Genomic DNA, 26,797 nt, shown 5'->3' on the forward strand with positions numbered 1-26,797 from the left:
CAAAAGAAAAAAAAAAAAATTTACTTCCCTCTGAAATACAGCTTTTAAATACAGATTTTAATCATGCTCTAACAGTCTTCAATTCTTCTTATTTTATTATTTTATTTCATATGGTCTTAGCCTTTTATTATGAAGTAACAGTGACAATGAATTGGAAGTAAAAATTACCCATAAGAAGTGTTCCAAAGAATATCAGGGGAAATGATGGCACAAAGTGTTTCAATAACCAATGTTAGAATACTTAATCTTCTGTCTTTTGGGACAGAAAAATCAAAGTAAACAATTGAAATTCATCAACCTGCCAATATGAGTATTATAAAATGTATCAGTAATACTTAATTGCTTTTCCTTTCATAATTATAACATTAATGTGCAAGACTGACCCAAAAGATAACCTAAATTAGGGAAACATGCTAAAGATAATGAGTCTAAACCTCAAAATGTCAGATTGCCTCAATCAGTCATTCTACAGCAAACCTCAACATTTCCCACTAAAAAAAGTAAAAATATTACAAATAAAAAGAAAAGCTTAAAAAATATAGGAAAATCAGTGAAGATTCAAATTCTGGAATTAGATTATTTCCTGATTTTAAGATAGGATCAATTTTGACATGTAGAAGTATTAATTTGTATTTTGGAGTCATTTGTGTCTATTTGCATGAAAGAGGGTCCGCTTTTGGTAAAAAGAAGATATTTTGAAAGAGAAATACCCACATAATGCATAAGATATTGGGAAAAGAAATAATGGAGCCATACTTATGGAAAAATAACTGATTTTATCATTATTATCAATGTCAAACAAGTCCTTAAATCAATTAAAATTTATTCAGTTAAGCGCAGAGTTACTTTCACATTTGTCTACAACCATAGTAAATACAATTCTTGGCAGAAAGACACAGTCTTTGGAGTTTAAAACATCCCCAATCGCAAGATTACATATATAAAACTCCCATTATTGTTTATGTGATAATAAATTCATTAATCAAATTATACTCTCTGAAACAAAATAAAATGGAAATAGTTTACTCATAAATTTATATTTAAATCATCTTTATTTACAAAATACTATCCTGAGAGTTATAATTCCAATAAGCTTCAATTTGAGCAAAAGTATCATCACTTAAGTAACAGCAGTTACTTAAACTGAAAAGGAGAGAGAAGTCAAAATTACTTTTGAACAGAGATTAAAAATATTGTCAAGTTTCTTGTTGAGGGTCTGGATGTTCAGTAGTTGGCTCATTTGATGGCAGAATCAACCCTGATTGGAACTCACTTCTAGTTTCAGGATGTGGGGGTGGGGAGAAAAATCCAGCTCTTGGGGGAAGGTACTGAGGAAAACCTCTCGGTGCATAGACATTTCTCACTGTTCAAAGAGATTGGTAAAAGATATGTTTAAGTACGCACACCACACTCCTAGTAAATCAATGGCTTATAATTTTTAGTACATGTCTACGTTAAAAAATTGACAAAATAAATACCTGATGTAATTAATTTTTAGCACTCAGAAAAACACATTCTCTTCCACCATATATGATCAAACATTTTTAGCACAATCTTTATCTTAAGAACATGTTGTCCTCCATAATACATGATTAAAGGGAGAAAAATTTAGCACAATTTTTATTCTAAGAAACCGTAACACACTAACAAAACCTTAACAATAAATTATTTCTAAATTTGTGTGAAAAAAACTATTTTAACATTTTTCATGTAATATTGTTTCCACCACACTTAAAATTTAGATCAGTCATTGCCAATTCTAATTTTATATTATCCTTAAAATAGCAACAGTTATATAACAGGCCATTTTAAACTTCCTCAAACAAAACTTCCTATTTTAAAAAAAAAGAAGAAATGAAGGAATGAAAAGCAACTTCAGGAAATATTATGTTTTTGCCTAGTATTTGGTAAATATGCATTTATTTTATAGATGTGTATACTTCTGAAGGGCAATGAATAGAAATCAAAACAAAATTCCCTCTAGTCGATGCCATAAGTAATTTAAATACATTCAATCATCAGTCCAAACTTTAGAAACACATTTTCAATTTTAAATAGGACTGCAAGGGAACTACAGCTATTTATGAAAAATATTTTTTCTCAAGTCTTTTTGTCAATAATTTCAGTGCTAAAATATAAATTATGATTATTTTTTACTAAATGACAGTCATCAGTACTATATAATACAAATAACTTCAGCCCGAGTATGACTGCTACAAAAAGCCAATAATTTTCTTGACTTTGAAATACACAAACAGTTTCACATTATTTAAATGAAGTGAACTAAAGCCTCACTAGAACCTGATGATTGACTTTATTTCCAGTTTGGAAGAGTAATGGTATATTTATAGTACGTTTGGAAAAATTTACTATAGTGCATAAAAACAAAGTAAAATACCTCATTTACTCTAGAAATATCAAATTTAAAAGCAAACGCATACCTGGGAATGGAGGAGGTAGTGGGCCGCGGAAATCCCTCGGTGGAAAATAATCTCGAGGCGCGCCATACATGCTCCCTGGAGGAGGTGGAGGAAAAGGGGGTCCTCTTCTCATGAACGGGCCCCTGGCATCCATTGGAAACACTGGACCTCTAACTGGATGAGGTGGTGGGGGAACAAAGCCAGGGCCAGTTGCTTCACTTTCGGAGGGAAGAGATGAATCAGGCACATTTAAATTCTATAAGAAATTGACATATGGCAGTCACTAAAACAGCAACATTTCCAATTTTCTTGAAAAATCATAAGCTTAAAACAAAACCTAAACACCAAATCAGTCTTTGTCAGTCTTAGATGGTTCCAAAGATTCTGTTTTCTACATCAGATGAGTTTTAAATATAAGTATTTTATTAACTCAATAGAAAACAGCTTTAAGCAACAGTCACAAGAGTAGTTGCCACCAAAATATACAAACATACACCCGGAAAAGAAATACATATTTATGGGGCTGGAGCAATAGCACAGCGGGTAGGGCGTTTGCCTTGCACATGGCCAACCCGGGTTTGATTCCCAGCATCCCATATGGTCTCCTGAGCACCGCCAGGAGTAATTCCTGAGTGCATGAGCCAGGAGTAACCCCTGTGCATCACCGGGTGTGACCCAAAAAGCAAAAAAAAAAAAAAAAAAAAGCATATTTACATGTTCAAAATTACCAACAATGTATACTCTGAAATCTTAAAAAAATCTTCAAATAATAAAAAGGGTAATCCAAAAGCTTTTAGCTATAATAAAATAACCTGTCTGTACTTTATCACAATTAGTTACAATCTAGAAAACAAACAGCTGTAATGCTAAATAGGAAGCATGTATTTGACAAAATGAAAAGCCAACTGTTAAAAAATAAAGATGAGGGGCCGGAGCGATAGCACAGTGGGTAGGGCATTGGCCTTGCATGCGGCCGACCCGGGTTCGATCCCCGGCATCCATATGGTCCCCCAAGCACCGCCAGGAGTCATTCCTGAGTGCAAAGCCAGGAGTAACCCCTGAGCATCGCTGGGTGTGACCCAAAAAGCAAAAAAAAATAAAAAATAAAGATGGGATTTGGGGACAAGCTTTGGGGTTCAGGTTGGAAATACTCAGATTATAATGGTAGGAAGGTGTAATTGTGAGATTGGTGTTGGAATATTAAATGTGATAAATTATTGAAAAAAAATATAAAAATTTATTTTTAAAAATAAAGATGGTTAAATTTCTATTCTAGTAAACCAAAAGAATAGAAGGTTCCTGAAGATGGATAAAATTCACTTTTATACTTACACCAAGATCATCTTTGCTATCATTTCTACTGCAGTCCATTTCTGAAGAAGTTGGCCCATCTAGACATAAAGTTAAAACATAAAAAAAAAATGCATGATTTATCGCTTCTTCCTAGAATTTACCTCATTTATCTCCAGATAGACCATAAGGAAAGTAAATATTTTCCATATTTGTTGATGCAGAGTTCCAACTTGTACACAAGTCTATGGCAGGATCTGCCAGCCTGTTTGGAGGCAAATCTGCTAGCTGCCCTCTCCCTCTACCATCGTCCGTCCGTCCGTCCGTCCGTCCATCCACCTGTTTGTCCGTCCATCTGACCCTTCCTCCCTGCTTCCCTCCCTCCTTTCCTCTTCCCTCTATATCTTTTTTCTCCTTTTTTTTTTTTTTTTTTTTTTTTTTGCTGCATGTGGTTTGGGAGCAGTTAAATGGGGGCAGAGCAAGGGGGGAAGCTCAGGATCATGCAGTGCTGGGGACCAAACCAGGCTCCCGTATACAAGGCATCTCACTGGCCTTTGAGCTATCTCTGACCCTTTCTACTCTCCTTTGCTCCCTCTCATTCTTTATTTCTCTACTAGGTAACATTCATAGCATTCATAGCCAGTTTCTAAATAAGCAACCCTTGACTTTCGAGTCACTCGGAATCTCTAAGAAACTAAACTGAAACGACAGGCTCAGACCACACAACCATCCTCACCTGATTCTCCCGTTAGTCACTCTCACTGCACCTGTCTCTTCACGGCACTGAAGTTTGCCAGTGCTCTGATCGAACTTCTCATACTTTCTTCAATGTCAAAGTTCACGTTAGACAATCCTAGCACTATTTTTCACATGGATTTAACAACATTCCAGCCTTAGATTAATCCAACCCTTTCTTCCTACTCTGACTACACCTGAGCCATGTAGCACTCAACTCCTGGGGCCAAAATTACAGAACGCCGCCTGGCCCCACTGAAAACTGAGAGCTCTCCCGCCATCCTTCTGCTGCATGTTCAAACCTCCATTTTCCCCAAATCTGTAACACCATTTAAAAATTTAAAAACTCCCTTGCCTTCTTGTAATCAAACATATGAATTTATCATCAAAGGGCTGGAGCAAATAGCATAGCAGGTAGGGATTTTGCCTTGCACGCAGCCAACCTGGGTTCGATTCCCAGGATCCCATATGGTCCCCCGAGCACCACCAGGGATAATTCCTGAGTGCAGAGCCAGGAGTAACCCCTGAGCATCACCGGGTGTGACCCAAAATGAAAAAAAAAAAATGAATTTATCATCAAGTATAATCCTATGATCTTCCCTCCTATCATCATGAAAATCCATCTTTCTAAGACAACCTATGACCCTGATACTATGCTCAAAATCAGCCTCTCTGGCTTCCTCAGTGATCTTTCTCTCCTGCTTCCTTTTCTTTCTGGCGGATCATCCCATCAGCAAGTCTCTCTTCACTACTATTTAAAAATGAGAGACCATAAAGGCCAAAAGATTCTATTGGGATTAAGGCACATGCTTTGCATGCAGCTGACCCTGGTTTGACCCAAGGCACCACATATGGTGCTTGAAATTTGCCAGGAGTGATCACTTAGCACAGAATCAGAATAAGTGCTGAGCACAGCTGGGCATAGCCCCAAAATCCAAAAATAAACCATCTTTAAAATGAGACCCCAAAAAAAGATAATCCCCCATAGCAACCCTTCTCCTTCACAAACTGTTCTTTAAATTTGAAATCCCTCCAATTTTATGTTTTATTTTAATCTATTTGCAACATCCTTTGTTCTACTGATATTATTTTCAAAAAAAAAAGGGTGTATTTTTAAAAACTAAAATACATACATTGAGTCCTTATACCAAGTCTCACCATCATTGTCTGCTCTCACCCCCTTTCATTTGTTAGGGATGGGGGCACCCAAGCTCTAGTCAGGGGCGAAGGGGCACTCCTGACAATTCTCTGCCTGACAGTGCATGTCCATCTAAAGGAAGGTTCAATTTTTCAGGTCTCAGCAGATTACTGAGACCCTGAGGTACTGAGGGCAACCAGGACCACCCTGGTGGTGCCCAGGAGTCATAGGGGAACACCCAACAGTGCTTCTCCCCTTCTTTAAATCATCTGTCATCAGTTTCTATATTGGACTGGTCATCTTTTGCCTTCCATTCTAGCTGATCCTTCTCAAGTCTCAGTGAGCGCCACTATCTTGAGCTAATGGTCGTCTATCCACACATCTGTAACAATAATTAATGGTAAGTCTCTCCTGGAATTCCATCCTCGGCCCTAGTTTCTTCTTACTCTCTCCTTGAGAAACCTACTATAGCACTGTTGTCCTGTTGTTCATCGATTTGCTCAAGCGGGCACCAGTAATGTCTCCATTGTGAGACTTGTTACTCTTTTTGGCATATCGAATACGTCACAGGTTCTGCCAGGCTCTGCCGTGCAGGCGGGATATTCTCGGTAGCTTGCCGGGCTCTGAGATAGAAGGAGGAACTGAACCCGGGACAGCCACGTGCAAGACAAACACCCTACCCACTGTGCTACAGCTCCAGTCCAGTATCTAAGCACTCAGTTCCACTGGTGCTGTGAATCCTCTCTCTCCCATCCTCCAAGTATGGCCGAGAAGCAGGTTAGGTGAAAGTCAGATCTTCATAATCGGATCATTGTTCTGGTCATGAAGCCATCCATATTGAGAAACCCACTACTAGACTTAATTTGATGTATACGACCAATGACTTCCAGATGTGTAATTCAGATCAAGGTATTTGCCCCAGAACTTCAGTTTACTACTTATCTTGAATACACTTGAATATTCATGCAGTTGTATCACAGATGCTAATATCATAAATGTAAATATTTTTAAATCTTTCCCATCTAACCTCTACGGCATATTATTCCTTCTACTGTCTCAGAACAGTAAAAGGGTTGGGTGTCAGAGCCAAGAAACTGGGCATCAGCCAAGGGTCCTCGCTTCTCCCACATGCCTTCCATCCGCTATCTTCCCATTTCTATTTTCTCTTTCTGCCCACATCTATGCCCTCTGCAAAATCACCAATATCACAAGCAAATTCCTGCCACAGTCTGTAAAGTTACCTTTGGTACAAGGCCCTCAGTTCAATTCCCAACACCACAAAAAGAAAAAAACATGCCTCTCCATTCCCTGCATGCTTGGATACTGTTTTCAATTTTTTTTACCATTAATGCTTCAGAGTAATTTCTCTAAGATCTGATTTATTATTTGTTTGAAATTTTTTAATCTATTTTCACTGTCCCATGAATAGGTGAAAAATTCTCAATACACAGAGCCAGGAGTAAGCCCTGAGTTCTGGCAAGTGTGGCCCAGAACCAAAACAAAGAGGCAAACAATTTATCTGAATAAGCAACCCATTAGCTCCCACATCTTTTATTCATTACTTTTATCACTAGGTGATGCAACTGCGTATGAATCTTGACTAGGTCTCAAGGCATTAGGAATGCTAAGTTCCTGTTCACCACTGAAATACAGCAACAATCATAATGTCTGTCATTGAGTAAGTATTCGACAGACATGTGTATCCACAGCGAGGTCCACACCCTCTCAGTTCAGTAGAGTTCAGATCAGTGCACAAAGACTTTGAAGTCAGACAGAGGGGAATTCTAATATTGCCTCTGATACTTTGAGATCTTAAGCACTTTAAGAGCTTTGGTTTCTTTGTATTTGTTTACTTATCTATTTATTTAGTTTGGGGCCACACCCAGCAGTGCTCCAGGCTTACTCTTGGCTCTGTACACAGGGAACACCTGTGGAAATGCTCTGAGAACCATGTAGCGTGTTAGGGATCAAACCCTGGTCAGCAACATGCATGACAAGAGCCTTACCCACTGGACTATCACATCCAACCAGTTTCTTGATCTTTACGAGATAGTATAGTGGGTGAGATGCTTGTCTTGCATATAGCAGACCTGGGTTTGATCCCCAACATATTGTCTCTGAGCACTGCCAGTGACAACTGAGCTTACAGCCAGAAGTTTGGCCTAAGCACAGTTGGAATCTCAATTTTTTTTTTAAATACTAATGGCATTCTTAATCTTAAAAAATGAAAATAATGGTATCTATTTCACAGTTCCATCATGAAGATTGAATGATACTTAACATCCATTCAGTGAATACTTGAGATACTTATTGTATCTCTCCCTTATTTAATTACTATCTTCTAAAAACTAGAAACTACACCTTGTTATCATTAAATTATCTGACATGCCATGCATATATTCCAAACAGAAAGCACTTAAAATTCATTTGCTAAATTGGGTATTATTGAATTATTAGAAAAAACAGAAATTTGAAATATCTGAATAGCACTAGTTAAGAAATGTTGGGACTGAACAGCTAGTACTGGAGTTAGGCGCATAGCCAGCCCAGTTCAATCCCTGCAGCCCTGCCAAGAATGATTTCTGAGCAGAGTCAGTGCTAAGAACTGAGCACCACCTGGAATGAGCCATAAAAATAAGAAAATAAGGCTCAAAGTTGCAAAAACATTCATTTCATTAAGCTTGAATTAATGCCACAGAGCAATTTCAAAAGCCAGTCAAGAAAAATTACTGTACTACTGTATTACCGTCATCCCGTTGCTCATCAAATAGCTCAAGCAGGCACCAGTAACATCTCCATGTGAGACTTGTTGTTACTGTTTTTGGCATATCAAATACACCATGGGTAGCTTGCCAGGCTCTGCTGTGCAGGCGGGATACTCTCGGTAGCTTGCCGGGCTCTCCGAGAGGGACAGAAGAATCAAAGCCGGGTCAGCCGCCTGCAAGGCAAATGCCCTGCCTGCTGTGCTATCACTCCAGCCCAAGAAAAATTATAATTAATAATAAAAATGTAGACCACAGACCTGCTTCTTCACTTACTATTCCAAATGTTTAATTTACTAAAATATTCCAACACTGTATCACTATATCACTGTCATCCCATTGCTCATCAATCTGTTCGAGTGGGCACCAGTAACATCTCCATTGTGAGATTTGTTGTTACTGTTTTTGGCATATCAAATATGCCAGGGGTAGTTTGCCAGGCTCTGTTGTGCGGGTGAGATACTCTCGATAGCTTGCCGGGCTCTCTGAGAGGGGCACAGGAATCGAACTCAGGTCAGCCAAGTGCAAGGTGAACACCCTATGCACTGAGCTATTACTCCAGCTCACTTATTTTAATTTCATGAAATAGGGAGGGGGTTATTTGGGCCACACCCAGCAGTGCTCAGGGCTTACTCCTGGCTTACTCAGGGATCACTCCTAGCAGTGCTTGGGAGATCATATGTGGTTATCTGGGATTGAACCCAGATCTGCTGCATGCAAGACAAGCATCTTACCTGCTAGACTATTTCTCCAACCCTAATTTTCTAAGTATTTTAACCCCTATATTCAAACTTATATATATAAATTATATATATACATATATTACATTTTTTTATATTTTTAAAAATATATTTATGGCAGTTTAAGAGGTAGTTTAAGAGTGCCTAACAGTAGACTGCCCAATAAATGTTAGTCAAATTCATCCTAGAATAAAATACTTAAATAAGAAAATTTATTAAACCATCTATAAAGTATGCACTCAAATTATTTGCCTGATAGATATTCACATACCTACCATTTTCACTAACTTAATTTCCCTGATTACTCAACAGTATATATGTAAGTGAGCTGGAAAAGATTAAGTCATGTAATGTTGGATAACACTGGGTTGTACTTGCTCCTCCCACAGGGAGCTTAAGGTTTACTGAGCCACTCCCACAACAGTGCAACTGAGACACACCCAATTCCATCAGGCACTAATAATCCTATATTGCTTTTCTCTTTCCTTTATGTCATTTGCATGATTTATTTAGCAATGTCCTTTTTGTATAGACACAGGAAGACAGTTGATGCTATGCCATGTAACATGGAGTTAATTGACTCCAATATAATATTTACTCCTGGGCATCCACATTTACTTGACGTAAGCCTCAGTTGCCCTTAGTCCCTAGCACTTCAAGAGCAGGGTCCTGATGAAGAACTGGATAGACCCCAGGGCAATGTGTGAGCTACCCTAGCATCGAAATGGACCAGGAAAAGCACCATAATAACTAACTATAAGTTAAGAGCATGGCCATGGACAAACTCTGTCATGACCCAAAAAGTACTAACTGAATAAGGACCCTGCCGGGGGTAGGTAGGAAAGACTAACCTGGCCTGAGGACTATAGTCTGGAATATATAGCAAGATGTACCCAGGAAAAGCCAACTTTTAAGCTTAATATATCTCTTACTGTGTTCATACAAAGTGACAGTGCTAGAAACATTATAAAAAGTAAATTTATTATGACTGTTTAAATGAGTTACTAGCCCGGAAAGGAGAAAGCAATACATCCTGGATGGAATCCTGCCCTTGGGCAGATCTCCTAGTAATCTGGAGTACTGAACCCTCAGATATTTTGTCCTTGAGTTAATCTCCTGAAGGAATGGCTTTGCATCTCTTTGTTGTTATGATAATATTCAATCCCACTTCTGTATCCCCACCCTCCATGGTTTCTACATAACTATGCTGCAAGGGATAAGAGGGAACAAGATGTTGAAGATGTTGGGGACTAGATGCTGGGAACAAGATGTTGAAGATGCTGAATACTAGATGCTGAGGGCTAGATGCTGAAGTCTAGACACTGAGGACTAGTGTGGAGGACGAGAAGGTCGATGATGAGATGTTGAAGATGAGGAAGAGAACTGAGACTCTGGAGGCTTTAGGAGTAGAAGAACAACCAGATGACGATGATGACTGGATGACTGGAAGTAGAGGACTATGAGATAACATGGAGACGAAGAAGAAGATATAACAAAGGAGAGGACTTTGAGGTCCACGAGGAGACTAGGATGATGGAACTCTGATGACTGGGCCTACGACGAAAATTATGACTATGACTGTGCTGTAAGAGAGAGATTGGACTACGCCAAAGAGGACTAACAACCAGCCTGGGGCCAGGCTCCTGTTTCTCTGTTCCAGAGGTCCTCGCCTGTTGTCAGTCCTGGGAAGGTGGCTTTCGGCCACTGGATGCTAGAGTCCCCTGCGCAGGCCCATCACACCACTTTTCTTACTTGAAACTTACAGTGTAACATAGTAAAACTTACCATCACAGGCACATATTATAAATCCATTACCATGGTCCCTAAAAGAGCCACTGGCACATACGTCAACAGTATGGATAAGTACAATATAACAAGAAACCTGAAACCAGGAAGCTTTCAGAAAAAAAAAAGTTTTTACTTAAGAACTCCCAGAAATAGTAACGATATTAGTCATTTATTCAGCTTTCAATATTTCCTTTGGCATTCCACCATTATTAAAAACAGAGAAATAGTACTGTGACTAAGGCATTTGCCTTGCACAGGGTCAGCCACGGTTTTATCCCCAGCACCACCTATGGATGCCCAGAGCACTGTCCGGGCTGATCCCTGAGCACAGAGCCAGGATAAGCCCTGAGCACCGCTGGCAGTGGCCCAGTCCCCGCAAAATAAAATAAAATAAATTTAAAATACATAACACACAAAGTGGTCCTTACCAGCTTTATCCAAAGATGGCATATTAAAACTTCTGAGTTCTGCCGGTCCAGATAGTCTACCAGAGTTAGAATAAAATCTGTCTTGCCTTTGTGGAGGGAAAGCTGGATCCGGATATGGTTGGCCTAGAAAATAAGTTTTAAGTGGCTTCACAAGTATAAAAATAGATCAAGTTTACTTTAAATTCAATATATTGAAGGTAGCTATTTATAAAAGATTTTAGCCAATATTCTTGGTATACAACAAAAATAATTTTAGAAAAATTATATAGTTTACTAAAGGTAATAACTTAGCTTTTACAATATAAAAGTATAAAAGAATAACATAATATGAGACTGACACCCAAGGATAGTAGACACAAGGGCCAAGAGTATTGCTCCATAGTATAGGAAGTATTGGAAGCCTGTCTCATGAGCTGGGGGAGAAGGCAGCTGGAATAGAGAAGGGCTCACTAAGACAATGATGGTTGGAGGGATCATTCGGGATGGGAGATGTGTGCTTAAAGTAGATAAAGGACCAAATGTGATAGTATCTCAGTATCTATACTGCAAACCATTAATACCAAAAGTAGAGAGAGACTATGGGGGAAATTGTCTGCCACAGAGGCAGGGGGAGGGTTAGAAAGGGGGGAGGGGTATACTGAGGACACTGGTGGTAGAGAATGTGCACTGGTGGAGGGACGTGTGTTCAATCATTTTATGACTGAAACTCAAACATGAAAGTTTTGTAATCTCAGGGTGATTCAATTAAAAAAAGTATAAAATGTTATTCTTGTTTTTTGAAAATTGCTTACTATATATAAATTAGAATACATAAATAGAGGCCTGAGGGGTAGTACAGAGGGCTGGCACTTGTTTTTGCATGAGGCCAAGCAGGGTTTGACTCCCAGTAGCACCTGGCCCCCAAGCACCAACAGGAACGATCCCTGAGCTCAGAGTCAGGAGCACCACTGGATAGTACCCAAAAACAAACAAAAATTTTATATGTATATGAAACTTATATACTCATTTAACTTTCAATTTTAATAACAGAAAAAAATGGATATGTCAATATATAAAAGACTGAGGAGATTGCTCCTAACAAAGAAAATTTGGAAGTATAAAGAAACATTTAAAATGTTGATAATTATCACTCAGAGAATAACAGTGACCAACTTCTCAGTAATTTTAATTTTAGCATTTAGCACTACTCTAAGATGAACACGAAAGAAGTCTGACTCTGCAGACAAATGAGAAGCTCACAGAACTCACAGAGCTCAGATGAAGGACACCTGGACAGACAGACACATGGGCACAAACTCCAACTAAGTTATTCTACAGTCACCCTCTCTGATCTCTCACGATCACTCATGATGCCAAACAGGTGCTTCCTAGGCATCTTTCGGAGTTCTTTCTTGAGAAAAGTCTATCTATATTTGATGGGAATTGGCAGACTTTGATGTAGCTATGCGTATATTCTCAATTTCAAAACTATGAGCTGGTCAAAGGGCATGAAGTATGTGACTCTCCGTTCTCACAGATATGGGGAAAAAAAATACACAAAATTTAGTTCCATGCTTGTACGTGAAGTGATTCATAATGTGAACTCCATACGATACTGGATATCCCTTCTCACCCAATTCAATCACATGAGGCCTTAATAACACACCTTCTGCATTAACCAGACTCGGAGAGAATTACATTTAATGAGCTCTCAAGGCGAGAAATGACTTAGGTCTGAGGGGGAAAAATCCACACTGTCTTGGAAGCTTATTTTCTACCCCCTTTCAAATGTAAGTAAAGAGCCATTTCAACAAGTCAGAACGAGTCCAGTAAAAGAAAAGGTACACCAACCACTGAGATCAAAACTGGAATTTTCCCTACCTCAAATATGGTATTAACTGAATGGCAAGCTTAGGGCATAAATTGAAGAAATCTGAAAACCTCTGGACACTTTCTTAATCAGGTAACAAAATACCATATTACTATTTTGCTTCTAAAATATATACTCACATGATACCTACTTAATACCTCTGTAGCAAACCACAAGACCCAAAAGGAGAGAAGGCAAAAGGGAATGCCCTGCCACAGAGGCGGGGTGGGGTGAAGGGGACAGGATAGGGGTGGTGGGAGGGATGCTGGGACCATTTGTGGTGGAGAATGGGCACTGGTGGAGGGATGGGTACTTGGTCATTGTATGACTGAAACGCATGCATGAAAGTTCGTAAGTCTGTAACTTTTTCTTACGGTGATTCACTAATAAAAAATTTTAAAATAATAATAATAAAATAAAATACATACAATATCACACACCTCAGAAATGCAGTTTTGCTACAAGTTCAATATTTAATAAAACACACCTTACAAATTGCCCTCAACATGCAAAATTTATTCATTTCTTACACCTATTAGGGTATTATATGCCAAGAGCTAGTTATAGAAAGTCAGTTCTTATAGCCAAATATTCAAAACTATGCAAAAACAAAAAAATGATGCAAAAACAATGTGATCAATGCCTTACTAAAGAGGCATACAAATAATATGAAAAGCTTGGCGATTGCTGCCTGAGCCCATGTGCTGCTTGTGCCCATGTGGCCGAGCACATGTGGTGCCCGAGCACATGTGTCGCCCGCATCTGCTCCCTTGAGATGTGTACTTTCATGCTTTCGTGTCCAGTGCTAGGATGTGTGTAGAGCTTCCTCCACCCTTGGAGAAGCCCGCGTTCTCTCTTGAGAGAACTGTTTTACTCCTACTGTTTTTTGCTTTCCACTTATCCCTTCCTCGTTCCCTCAGAAACCCTCTAAAATAAAATCTGTTACTTAAAAAAAAAAAAGAAAGAAAAGCAGCAGAATGGAGCCAAAACAGGCAAACCTGCCCCAAAAGCAAGTTTAATAAGTAAGCCAAGGTATTTTGTTTATACATATACATACATATACATACTCAATGTATTAAGATAAAGTATGTGAAAGAGATACCACTAGTGAAAGATTAAAAATCAAGAGTGATTCACTTAAAAAGTTTTTTAAATAAAAATAATAAAATAGATAAAATCACAAAAGACATGAACAATTTCATTTTTTTCCTTTTATAGCTTTGATCTTGCCAGAAGGAAGCTGATACAACTGGACACTAACACTCGCCCCCAACTGCTACTCCTGGACTCTCTTGCTCTGCCTCAGAAAATGGATAGTCATTCTGTCCATATCTAATTCCTCAGCTATATTCTGGATCCCATCCCCTTTGTTTCTCACTTAATGATTTCCCTTTTACTGTTGTATCCTTTCCCCTGAATAATCAATTTCTCTTCTACTCATGAATTATTTCAATAAGTCATAGAATTAATTAATCATGCAATAAACTGCAAACAAACATGAGATATTTCCATCTTTAAAAAAAGGCAAACTGCAGAATCGGAGATAGCACAGTCGGTAGAGAGATTGCCTTGCACACAGCCAAACTAGGTTTAATGTCCAGTGCCCCATACAGTCCCCTTAGCACAGCTCGGAGTGATCCCTGAGTGCAGAGCTAGGAGAAAGCCCTGAGCACTGCCAGGTGTGGCCCCAAAATAAAACAAAACAAAAATTCTTAGAAAGAATCTCTGAAAAAAAAGTAACATGAGGACGCTGGTGGAAGCTCTCAGGACTCTGGTGGTTAGTAAGGAGCAGTAACTACATACATTTATGTTACTAAACCTAAACACTACTGCAAACATGTGACAGACAATAACTAAAAAATCAATTTCATCTTAAAGCTTTTTTTTAAAAAAAAAAAAAAAGATGATGCTCTAGGACCAAAGAGATGGCACGGTGGGTTGAATGCAAGCTTGGCCAGGTTCAATCCCCAGCATGACATGGTAACCCAAGCATCATCAAGAGTGACACCTGAGCATTGTCAGGTATGGCGCAAAAAAACACAAACAAAATATAAAACATGAGCTCTTATCTCCAAATACTCAGTGTGACGATCAATAAGGACATCCATATTGGGGGTGGCAAGAGAAAACACTCCATAATGTGAATAAATACCCAGTTATTGTTTGGAAATTGGTGCCAGTAATTATTTTCTAATGGACCTACTCATGATGGTGCCTAAGACAGAGCACAAGTTTACTCCTTTTTTTTTTTTCCATCCCTCTACATGTGACATATTCCAGGATATAAAGCAATTAAAGTTTTTCTGTACCTGAGGGTGGGATCATCATCCTACGATCCTGGTCCCATGGAGGTGAGAGGGAACCAGTGTCGGATGGTGCTCTGTGAGGATCAGTTAAGCGATCACTTGATTCTCCTCTTTCATTGGTCATGTGGTGATCCAAAGGATTCCCTGGGCCTCTTGAGCCTAATTAAAAGGAAGGAAATGGTAGTTACTAATAAAATATTACATATGACCTTTAATCAAATAAAGACACTTTTTAAAAAGTAACAACAATCAGATTCCAACAAAATTTCCCTAAAATACTACAACTGTCCTATCAAAGTCATTTTTAGGACAGTAAGAAAAGGTAATTTTGTCACATTAATACATACTCGACCAAAATTATTGTTGCTTAAACGAATATACTATTTGCCAAACAGCACAGGAATTCTTTCAAAGTCACCTTGAGGGTTATACACTTACTCAAATATTCCACATTTACACAAAGTATTTTTAGAACAATATTTTCGGAAATGTACTCAGATTGAGTCACTCTAAAAATTACATCTCAATGTCATAATGTAATTTTCTACTGCCCCAAAATGATCTGAACCAATCTAATCACAAGTATTACATCCACCAGAAAATTAGGCTATAAATGGCTTTTATCAGTTACTAAGTATCAAATTCATCCTCAAAGGCCAAATGCTCTGAAAGCAAATTTAAATAAACTACGATTTCAAAAACAGCAACTCTACTGAAAAAAATACTTTAAATAAAATAACACTTATTTGGCAAGAAAATCTGGTATGTTTATACTTAGAAATGAGAAGAACAGAGTTATGTTCATTTGGTTTTGGGATCACACCTGGTGGTGCTTGAGGGCTACTCCAGGCTCTGTTCTGGGGTCACTCCCTGAAGTGCTCAAGAGACCATGTGCTGCCAGGGATCAAGACAGCATCTCCTGTACACAAAGCATCCACCAGTCCATTTGAGCTAACTCTCTGGCCCAAGGGAGAGTCATCTTAAAGTTCCCTTCTGAAAGTACAATACTTTAATAAACAACTTTCAATGAAAATGGAAAAAATGTAAATCTTTAAGCATTAAATAACCAAATAAGTAAATATCTTATAGTCACTAAGGAGAAAATGAGGTCATCTCAAACTTATAATGTCCAACAAAAATCTGTTCGTGGGGCCCGGGCATTGGAACAAAGAGCTGGGCGTGCAAACTCTGCCTTTAGGAGCCCAGATTCAAACCCCTGGTAACCATAAGCACAGCCTTGGGAGTAAGCCTCAAGCACTGCCAGTTGCCAAAACTGAACTTAAAACCTTTCTTTTTTCAGGGCCAGAGAAACAGTACAGCGGGTAGGGCGTCTGCCTTGTACGTGGCCAACCCAGGCTCATTCCCAGTATTCCATATGGTCCCCTGAGCATCACCAGGAGTGATTCCTGAGTGAAGAGTCAGGAGTAAGCCCTGAGCATTGATGGGTAGAACCCAAAAAAGGGGAAAAAAAAAAACTTTCTTTTTTCTTAATAATCTCTCTAAATTGCTTTCCACATTTCAGTACCTTATTTAAGAAAAAAAGAATAAAATTAATTTTCTTGAACTTAATACAAACCAATGTAAACATTCTCTTTTTAGAGGGGTGGCATATCTAACAGGTAAGTTGTGTGCAAGTGCCTGAAATGAATCACCCCTGCTCTAAACTACTATATAGGTCAACTCTCACTACTAGGTAAAAGATCATAAACTTGAAAATGTTGAGATCAAAAAAAATATTTAGACCAAATTTATATATAATTTATAAAAAAAATTACTTTGCCTGTATTTTTAATCTTTCCAAAAATTATTTCAACCAAACTTTCAACTTTGAAAAAAAAAGAGGGGGGGAAACACTAGTTATCCATTGGTGGATCACAGTAACTTTCAGCCGAAGCAGTTCGTTCAAGACTTGCTTATAACATACCTAAAATGTCTAAGGCTTTCTAACAAATTGTAAAACACCATGGAAAATGAACATACCATTGTTAAAAGTAACTTTAAAAGAGAGGAAAGAATTTGAGTAGAAGAGGAGAAATGAAAGGTAATTTTTAAAGTTATTCCAAATATTCAGTTGGCTACAAGCAATCCTTGACTTATGTCATTAGTCAATTACCTAATTACTTAAACTTGCAGTTCCATCAATTAAACTTCTTTCTGGCTTCTTTGTTTCAGGCTGTTAGCCATAACTTACGATGGTGCATGAAATTAATCTACTCTAAATAACCATTTTTTAAAAAGTGAAATGAATTATAACTGAATAGAAAATATCTGAGAGATTTTTTTTAAAAAAAAGTACATACCACATACCTAGGCCTGAGCACTGACACATCTGCCCAGCTGGCCAAGTTATCACTGGGAGATGGTCCAGGGACTCCAGGCTCTGCTTCACAAGGCCCCCAGCAATCCCCTTTCCCCCCACCAAAAAAACTTTATCATAATTCAAGAGACTTTTAAAGTAACTTCATAAAGTGAACAAAATATAGGGAGAGGGGGACACACTCGGCTATAGTCCTAACTGTGCTCAGAGAACCATACGGAATGCCAGGGATCAAAGTTGGGTCAGCCATGTGCAAGGCAAGTGCCTTACCCGCTGTCCTATCTCTCTAGCTCCCAATTTTGGGTTTTTTTTGTTTTGTTTTGTTTTTGTTTTTTGGGTCACACCCAGTGATGCACAGGGGTTACTCCTGGCTCTGTACTCAGGAATTACCCCAGGCAGTGCTCAGGGGACCATATGGGAATCGAACCCAAGTTGGCCTCGTGCAAGGCAAACGCCCTACCCCTTGTGCTATTTCTCCAGCCCCAACTCCCAATTTTTTTGATTCTATATTCTGACTTAACAAAATATAATTTATATTAGGTTAGAATACCATTGCATTTTTATGTGCTTTTTAGGACATTTTATATTATGTAGAAAAAGGTATAGTTAAATGATTTTAAATGATATAAATCAATTGTTCAAATGCAATTATTTTTATGCATATTACTGATGCTAGAGATAAATACAAAATTAGATGCCACTGAAATTCTTTTCCAAACAAAAGTAAACAGTAAGTACAAGGAATGCATGTATTTTCCAAAAGTCTATTTTAAGGATCATTTTTGAAAGATAAGTTGAGATAAGGATGAAAGGGAAGAAATCTAGAATAATAAAGATGTTTAAACAATATACCTCTTCCTCCTCCCCCTGGAAGCAAAGGTGAGAGTCTGAGTGGACCCTCCAACAAAGTTGGAGGGGAGAGAAAAGCTCTCGTTTCAGATGAAGGTCGACCCAATGGTGAGGGACCATATGGGGAATGCTCTGGAATAATTAAAACAGCATATTTAAATTCATAATTTCAATTAACTACACTATAGACTAGAATTCCACTTCAACAATTACCTTCAGGTCATCCTACCAACAATTTAAATTTAATCCGTGCCCTGTACACTAACTCTGTCTTGGGTTTTACTGAAACAAATTTAAATATGGAACCCAGTGCTTTAAAGTCTGTCAAATGGACACTTTAGTCAACAGAAGTATTATTCTCTTGGTAACTAATACAGTTGAAGAACCACAAATTACCAGGTATTTTGGAGTTTTAAGGCGATTTACGTGATATGAAGTTTGGTTTTTTTGTTTGTTTGTTTTTGAAAACACTATTTTTCCAGTACTTCAGCAACTGAAGGATATAATCTGAAAGGGCTCAGTATAAATCTGGACTCATTAAGTCAAGAAAGACTGTAATGGGCCAGGAATTATCTGGATCAGTCTGTTTTAAAACTAAAACAAAATAAACAAAGAACAATATTTGGGAACATCGGATAACATTTTTGATTACCAACGAAAAGTTAATTTTGACAAACCAGTTCATCAAATAAATTACTTTTTAAAAACATATAAATCAAGAGTCTTATCATTTTACAAGCTTCATTACTCACAAGTAATGATTATTCTTTTCAAAGACTAAAAATTTACATCAAAAAACAAACCCAAAAATCACCCAAATGTTAATATTTACTGTATAACATATAATATTCAAATATAGTAATCACCCAAATGTTAATATTTACTGTATAAGATATAATATTCAAATATAGTTACAAAAGAGCAAAGCATTGTTTGCCCTAATAATTTGCATGAATCAGAGAAAAATTCCTTCTTTATAATTTATTTTCTGAAACTTGTATCATTTGCTGTTTCTAAAATGCAAAAAAACTTTCATATTAATGAAAGTCCCTAAAGTAACTCCTATAGCTATCAAAATATAATTACACAGAAATATGGGTAGGTTTATATTCACTCCCTCAGAAATGTAAATTCAATACAATTAAAATTATTTGTATATCCACAAATATACACATTTTGTCACTTTGTGATTCTTGGTGATTGAATAAAATATAAATTGAAAAAATTATTTAGACACGTTTAAGTATTGAAATAGTATGAGATCATTAAAGCGGCTAACTTCTAAAAAGACAAAAATAGTGAATATACCTTCAAAAGAAATGTTCCTCTCTTGGGTGTAGTTAAAGCAATCAAAGCTCAAATTATTAATGTTTTCCTTACTTTCTGTTATTATCATTGTTATTTTTGCTGTTCGAGGGATCAAACCCAGGGTTCCGCATGTGAAAGGCAAACTCTCTACAACTAAGCTAGGTCCCTGGCTCCTCACCTTTCAAATCAGTACTTTTAAATACCTTAAAAAGAAACTTTCTGTTTCATTCCTATAAGCCAAGTGAATTCCGAAGAATAATTAATATATGGACTGTCACAAGGCTATTCCTTTAATCACTCCTTGTTCATTCTCCAAAATAAATAATTTATTAGTATCATATTATAAACAAAGCCCTTTGCATTTTTTGTGCTCAGGTACTAAATATAACATCAATTTACAGAGCCCCACTGAGAAAGGGAGGCAGCAATTAAGTTCAAGGGAAATACAATTCAAAAGACTTGAGATTGTAAAATAATTATGTTGTAATCCTAATTCCAAAATCTAGGATACTTATGATAGTGTCAATTTATACAAATATAAACCGTGCAACAGATATATGTACTTTAAGTAAGAGTTTAAGAAAAAAGACTACCTCTGCCAAACGCTGTATTTGGAACATCAAATGCATAAGGATCTTTTTCTAAAAGTTCAAATTTAAGTTCTGTTTCAGTTAATCTGCAAACAAAAAAACATCTCTAAGTTACTTGTCCAAAAGCAGCAGCCACATTTCAAGGAATAAACACTACTAATACAAGCTACTCCTTATGCTCTCAAAATACACATTGAAGAAAAAGATCCTTTAAAATTCCTTCACCAAAAGTAAAGTGAAATTTATCAGTTACACAGCCTGGGTGGGGGGCTGGGGAGGTGGTGGGGTGAGGGGGAGGTATACTGTGATTCTTGGTGGTGGAATATGTGCACTGGTGAAGGGATGGGTGTTCGAGCATTGTATAACTGGGACTTAAACCTGAAAGCTTTGTAACTTTCCACATGGTGATTCAATAAAAGAATAAATTTTTTAAAAATTAAAATAAAAAAATAAAATAAAATGTTATACATGTTTAAAAAATAAATAAAATAAAATAAAATTACTTCACCAAAATACTTAAATCCCCAATATTTTTTTTTTTTTTTTTTTTTGCTTTTTGGGTCACACCTGGCGACGCAAAGGGGTCACTCCTGGCTCTGCACTCAGGAATTATCCCTGGCGGTGCTCAGAGGACCATATGGGATGCTGGGAATCGAACCCAGGTCGGCCGTGTGCAAGGCAAACGCCCTACCCGCTGTGCTATCACTCCAGCCCCCCAATATTTATTTTGAACAATTTATTTTTGTCTAGAGACAATGACATTTTGTCAAGGTTTAAAATTGTTTTATTATCTATTCAAAACTAGATTACAAATAGTACTATATTACAGAATTTAAATTTTAGAAATAAGGTGTCAAAGTCAATCAGTTCAAGTCTGTAATTTTACAACTAAAAACAACTGAGGGTTTTAAATGATGCATCCAAAATAAAAGTGCCACGAGTAAAACAATGGACTCCTGGCTCTGTGTCACATAAGTTTTCCATTATAATGTTACCCATATGACTCCAATTATAACATACAATTGGAATCTGATGAACTCATTCTACCAGCCTAAAGGCTTTACCTTTAAAAATGTAACATTTTAAGTGAACCTTATTTTTATTTTAATATTTAACTACTGGACTGGAAATGAAGCATTAATCATTTCAATTTTTGAGTACAAAAGGGAAAAAATAAGACAAACTAATATTGGATAGTAATAGAACATCCAGCCAAGAAATTAGAAGACACAGAAAACAAGCATTTACTCTTCATTTCTATTGTATATGGTACACTTTTATTCTTCCTTTCATTTACTACTGTAACACAATTTCATCCAATATAATAAAAGCAGAGGATGAGAAATATTTATTGCATCCACTTAACCATTAAAAGATGCTACTACTCAAAGAATTACTTTGTCAGAGACCGACTTCTTTCTTTCTTTTCCTTGTGATCTCCCTCCTACTCTGCTACACTAATATTTTTTGTTATACTTCTTATATATAATACGCATTTAAGTTTCCTTCTGTTAGAATGACCTAGGATAAAGTGTTTAAAACTCCTGGTAAAACAATTATATCTTATTATTAATATCTTCTACTGTAATCTTCATTTATCATAAGTGAATTAACAAAATAACTAAAAATAAAAGCAATAATAAAAGTTTTCCAAGTTCCCACTAAGATACTTACTTTTGTCTGTTGTGAGCATTTTCTTTCTTTAAGTCATTGAGATTTCTTTCAGCAGTCCGAGCTGCCAACTTAAAGAAAACAATGTATTTTTTAAAATACATTCACATAATCTTAAAAGATAAGTATAAATAGATACTATTATAGTCATGGTATACAATAATCTAAATCACCTAAATACTTTTAACAGTAAACTCAGCATAAAAAAATTAACATAGCAGCTAACTTTAAAAAGAAATTATTTCCAGAAAACTCAATGGATTGGAAAGCAAGCTTTGCATCTGGGAGGAATGAGTTCGATCCAATATGATCTGCTGAGTTCCACAGCAATGCCTGAGTGTAGAATCAAGAGTAAGCCTGAACACCCACAGGTGTAGCTCAAAAACACAAACATACACAATTTTTAAACATCAAATATCATAACATTATTTATTACCTCTTTGTATTTTCTACATAAAAGTTTGTTTATTGTCTGTCTGCTTTCTTTTGGGGCCACACCCAGAGATGCTCAGTGGTTACTCCTCACTCTGCACACTCAGAAATCACTCGTGGACTCAGGGACCATAGAAGATGCCCAAGATCTAACTGGGTTAGCCACACGCAAGGCAACCGCCTTATCCAATGTACTATTGCTCTGGCCCCTATTGTTTATTATTTTATAGAAATCTGAAAATTATCTTCATCATTACACACACAGGGGTACTTTCTGCATGTTTTAAAGTATGTTACTAAAAGAAACTATATTTGCTAAAGAAAAAGAATTCAATGCAAGAGAGATAGTACAGTGGATAAAGGGCTTGCCTTCGCACAAGGTCGACCTGAGTCGATCTCTAACACCACACATAATCCACCAACCCCTGCCAAGAGTGACACCTGAGCACAGAACCAGGAGTAAGACCTTAGTAGCATCACTTACTATAAACCATAAAACAAAAACCAAAAAAGGAGTAAAAAGAACAAGGCTTAAAACCTAAAAGAACCAAATTTTTTCTCTATTCATCATTTCTGATCATGTAAACTTGGACTGCTCTGGCATCTGAAAAACTTAAATTATAAGGGCTGGAGCAACTGTACAGTGGGTAAGGTGTTTGCCTTGCATGCAGCCGACCCAGGTTCAATCCCTGGCACCAAGCTGCAAAAGGAGTGATCCCTAAGCACTGCCAGGTGTGGGCAAAAAAAGCCATGAATTATAATATCTATATTAGTTATGAATAAATCTCTCCTCTTTCTCTCTTCTTCTCTCCACTCCCCCTCCTCCCTGCTCCTCTCCCCCTCACTCTCTTCTCTCTCTCTCTCTCTCTCTCTCTCTCTCCTCTCTCTCCCTTCCTCTCCCCCTCGCTCTCTTCTCTTTTTCTTCTCTTTTTCTCCTCTCTTTCCCTTTCTCTCCCTCTCTCCCTCGCTCTCCTCTCTCTCTCGGAAGCCATATTTTAAAAATTATCTGCATCTGCCACAAATTGATGAGTGGTACTCATGCACCCGTTAGAAAGTGGTAGGGGAAGGTCGGAGTGATTGTACAGCAGGGAGGGTGTTGCCCTTGCATACAGCCAACTCGGGTTCACTCTCCAGCATCCCATACAGTCCCCTGAGCACTGCCAGAAGTAATTCCTGAATGCAGAGCCAGCAGAAACCCCTGAGCACCTCTGTGTAACCCAAAAAGCCAAAAAAAAATGTAAAATACATTGTTTTTTATAGAAAGAGAGAAAGAGAGAGAGAGAGAGAAAGGAAGGAAGTGAGGAGGGAGGGAGGGAGGAAGGAAGGAAGGAAGGAAGGAAGGAAGGAAGGAAGGAAGGAAGGAAGGAAGGAAGGAAGGAAGGAAGGAAGGAAGGAAGGAAGGAAGGAAGGAAGGAAGGAAGTGGTGAGGAACGTCAACTAAATTTATCTCAAAACCCAGTTTAAGGCTGAGAAGATAACACAGCAAATGTGTAAGGTGCTTCCCAGGCACACAGATGACTCGAGTTCATTCCCCAGCAACACTTAAGGTCCTCTGAGCCCACCAGGATCGATCCCTGAGTACAGAGCCAAGAAGAATCCCTGAGCACTGCCACAAATGGCCCAAATCAAAAATTTAAAAAATCAAAACCCAGTTTAATTAAATAAAAATAGTCACTTTAGCTTTTAACCCAGAAACACACAAAATCTGAGAACTGTGAAGGATTTTGACATCCATTATACCTAATTTTCACCCTTACAATCTCCATGCCTAGTAACATCATCCCTAAAAATATCTTCCAGACTTCCATATAATAATTACTGAATACCAGTAAATATTAGGTGTCAGGCACAAACCTAACAACCCTAATAACAGTCTTAGGTAAGTTATTTAATCATCACAATAACGCTATGAAATAGGTATTACTGGTACCTCCCATCCATAGGTAAGGAAACTGGTGACAGGTTATAGAGCCAAGATAAGCACCTGAACAGGCTGTCTCAAAACCCCATGTGTCACCCACTGTGCAAAACGCTTCTCCTTAAAGGGCCAATTATTATTAAGATTTCTACACAACAGAAGAATCATTATAACCAAGTCCAAGTCCAAATCTATATCCTTATTTCCTCACACAGCTACTCTGAAGTTCTGACATACCATTTTACATATTGGTCTCACCCCTAATATATATCAAGTATTTAACACTAAGAATCAAGTACCATAAAAGTGTGAATTTTAAAACCATAAGAGTGAAACACCAGAGTCTCAGGCTGGGGCCGATACCGGCGTGCGCTCCACCAAGATTCGACCCGGGTGGCCACACTTTTGTGTGGCCACTTTGCTGCTGATCGACCAAGATCCAGAGGCCAGCTAGATTACTTTTGGTCCCAGCAAGTGCTTGCAGCCATGTCCCTAGACTGTGAACTAAGCCATTGCCCCATGTGCCCCAGGAAGGGAAATAATGCAATTTCTAACATAAATCTCCCTGAACTTAATTACTAAAATACTGAAATACAGAAATCTTAAACCGCGGCCGCGCAACTGCATATCTCGTCATTCTCAGCAATGGAAAACTAATTATCAAATGCTTCCTTCTCAGTAGGGCTGTTTTTTGGGGGGGGGGAAACTCCAACAACAATAGTGAGTTTTGTGTTGAAATATGGAATGTAATCAAGGTAAAGAGAAAATGAAGTGAAATTTATCAGTTACGCAGGCGGGGACGGGGGGTGGGGGTTGAGAAGTATACTGGGGCTTTTGGTGGTGGAATATGGGCACTAGTGAAGGGACGGATGTTTGAGCATTGTATAACTGAGACATAAGCCTGAGAACTTTGTAACTTTCCACATGGTGATTCAATAAAATTTAAAACAAAAAAAAGTGAAACACCAGCTGTGTGATTTTCAACCTTATACTCTGCAGACTGACACTGGTCCAAGGATTAGTGGTTGAAGACCACTGATTTAGTCCAATGCCACTGATTTATACAAGAGAAAATAAGCACAGATAATTTTAAGCTATTTGTCCACAAATAATTAATGGTAATCCAGTGCCCTGGAGCAAGAATCCACAAAAAAAGTGTTTTTCCCAGAAAAAAATACAAGCTTCCTGTGAATAATGTGCTGATGCTGACGTACTTTTTAAATCAAAAAAACTATTTTAACTATTTAAAAAGTATCATTTTTTTAAAAAAAATTTAAAAAAAATAAAATAAAAAAATAAAAAGTATCATTTTTATTAATTTTTTTAACTTTTTTTTTTTTTTCGTTTTTGGGCACACCTGGCAATGCACAGGGTTTACTCCTGGATCATGCACTTAGGAATTACTCCTGGTGGTGCTCGGGGGACCATATGCAACGCTGCAAATCAAACCCGGGTTGGCCACATGCAAGGCAAACGCCTTACCCACTGTGCTATCACTCCAGCCCCAAAAAGTACCATCTTTATTTCTCATATAAAAGTGTATCTTTATACACTGCTCATTTCAATTAGAAAAAAGTAATTAAAAAAAAAAGCTTAAGAGGCAGGTAGTGGGGCTGACAGCACAGCAAGTAGGGCGAGATGCCTTGGTGGTAAATGTGCACTGGTGAAGGGATGGGTGTTGGAACACTGTATGACTCAAACTCAATCAAGAACAACTTTCTAACTAACTCACGGTGACTCAATAAAAAAAATTAATTAAATAAACTTTTTTAAGTCTAAGATAATCTAATACTTACCCAATTATCATGTGCTTTTTTCTCATGGGAAATAACCTGGAAAAAAAAAAGTCATTAAAAACGACTAATGACATTTTTAAGTAAAAATTATTCACATTTACCAATTTACTACTATGATTTAGTTCACAAGTCAAAATCAAAACTTACTAAAACATCCCTGAGGCATAAATAACACGTAAAGGCAAATTTTCATAAGCATATGATCTATTATACTTTAAAAAAAAAATAAATATAATTAATTTTTTTGTCTGGTAAGTTTCTATTTTGTGCAATATTCATCTACAGTAGGAACTGCTAACTGAGAAAGAACTATCCCTGAATATGTAGACCCAATCTGTAGTAATTGGGGGTCTTATACTATAGACTCCAATTACTACAAATGTTTATTTACTTATGCAAGCCACATTCCCAAAGTAAAATAAGACATGGAAACTCTTAATGCTTCTTATCCTTGAATCTT

The 26,797-nt window shown here is 37.5% G+C and overlaps 1 protein-coding gene across 8 annotated transcripts in view; it reads right to left on the minus strand.

Moving 5' to 3' along the window:
- Positions 1-803: 803 nt before the first annotated feature.
- The window catches only part of MIA2 (MIA SH3 domain ER export factor 2), a 95,005-nt gene continuing 69,011 nt past the window's right edge, over positions 804-26,797 (minus strand). For 6 of the 8 annotated variants that reach the window (XM_055132803.1, XM_055132802.1, XM_055132808.1 and 3 more), the window contains 9 exons: positions 26,338-26,373; positions 22,195-22,262; positions 20,524-20,606; positions 18,626-18,754; positions 15,460-15,615; positions 11,302-11,424; positions 3,753-3,811; positions 2,442-2,676; positions 804-1,363 (listed from right to left, as the gene is read on the minus strand). In XM_055132803.1, coding sequence (XP_054988778.1) covers positions 1,197-1,363; positions 2,442-2,676; positions 3,753-3,811; positions 11,302-11,424; positions 15,460-15,615; positions 18,626-18,754; positions 20,524-20,606; positions 22,195-22,262; positions 26,338-26,373 — 1,056 coding nt within the window. In that variant the 3' untranslated portion in view covers positions 804-1,196. The remainder of the gene's footprint in view (positions 1,364-2,441; positions 2,677-3,752; positions 3,812-11,301; positions 11,425-15,459; positions 15,616-18,625; positions 18,755-20,523; positions 20,607-22,194; positions 22,263-26,337; positions 26,374-26,797) is intronic. The other 2 variants (XM_055132809.1, XM_055132810.1) reach the window with 1 other exon arrangement.

Source organism: Sorex araneus, chromosome 3, assembly GCF_027595985.1.
Source record: "Sorex araneus isolate mSorAra2 chromosome 3, mSorAra2.pri, whole genome shotgun sequence".
In the NCBI taxonomy this organism is placed as follows: domain Eukaryota; kingdom Metazoa; phylum Chordata; class Mammalia; order Eulipotyphla; family Soricidae; genus Sorex; species Sorex araneus.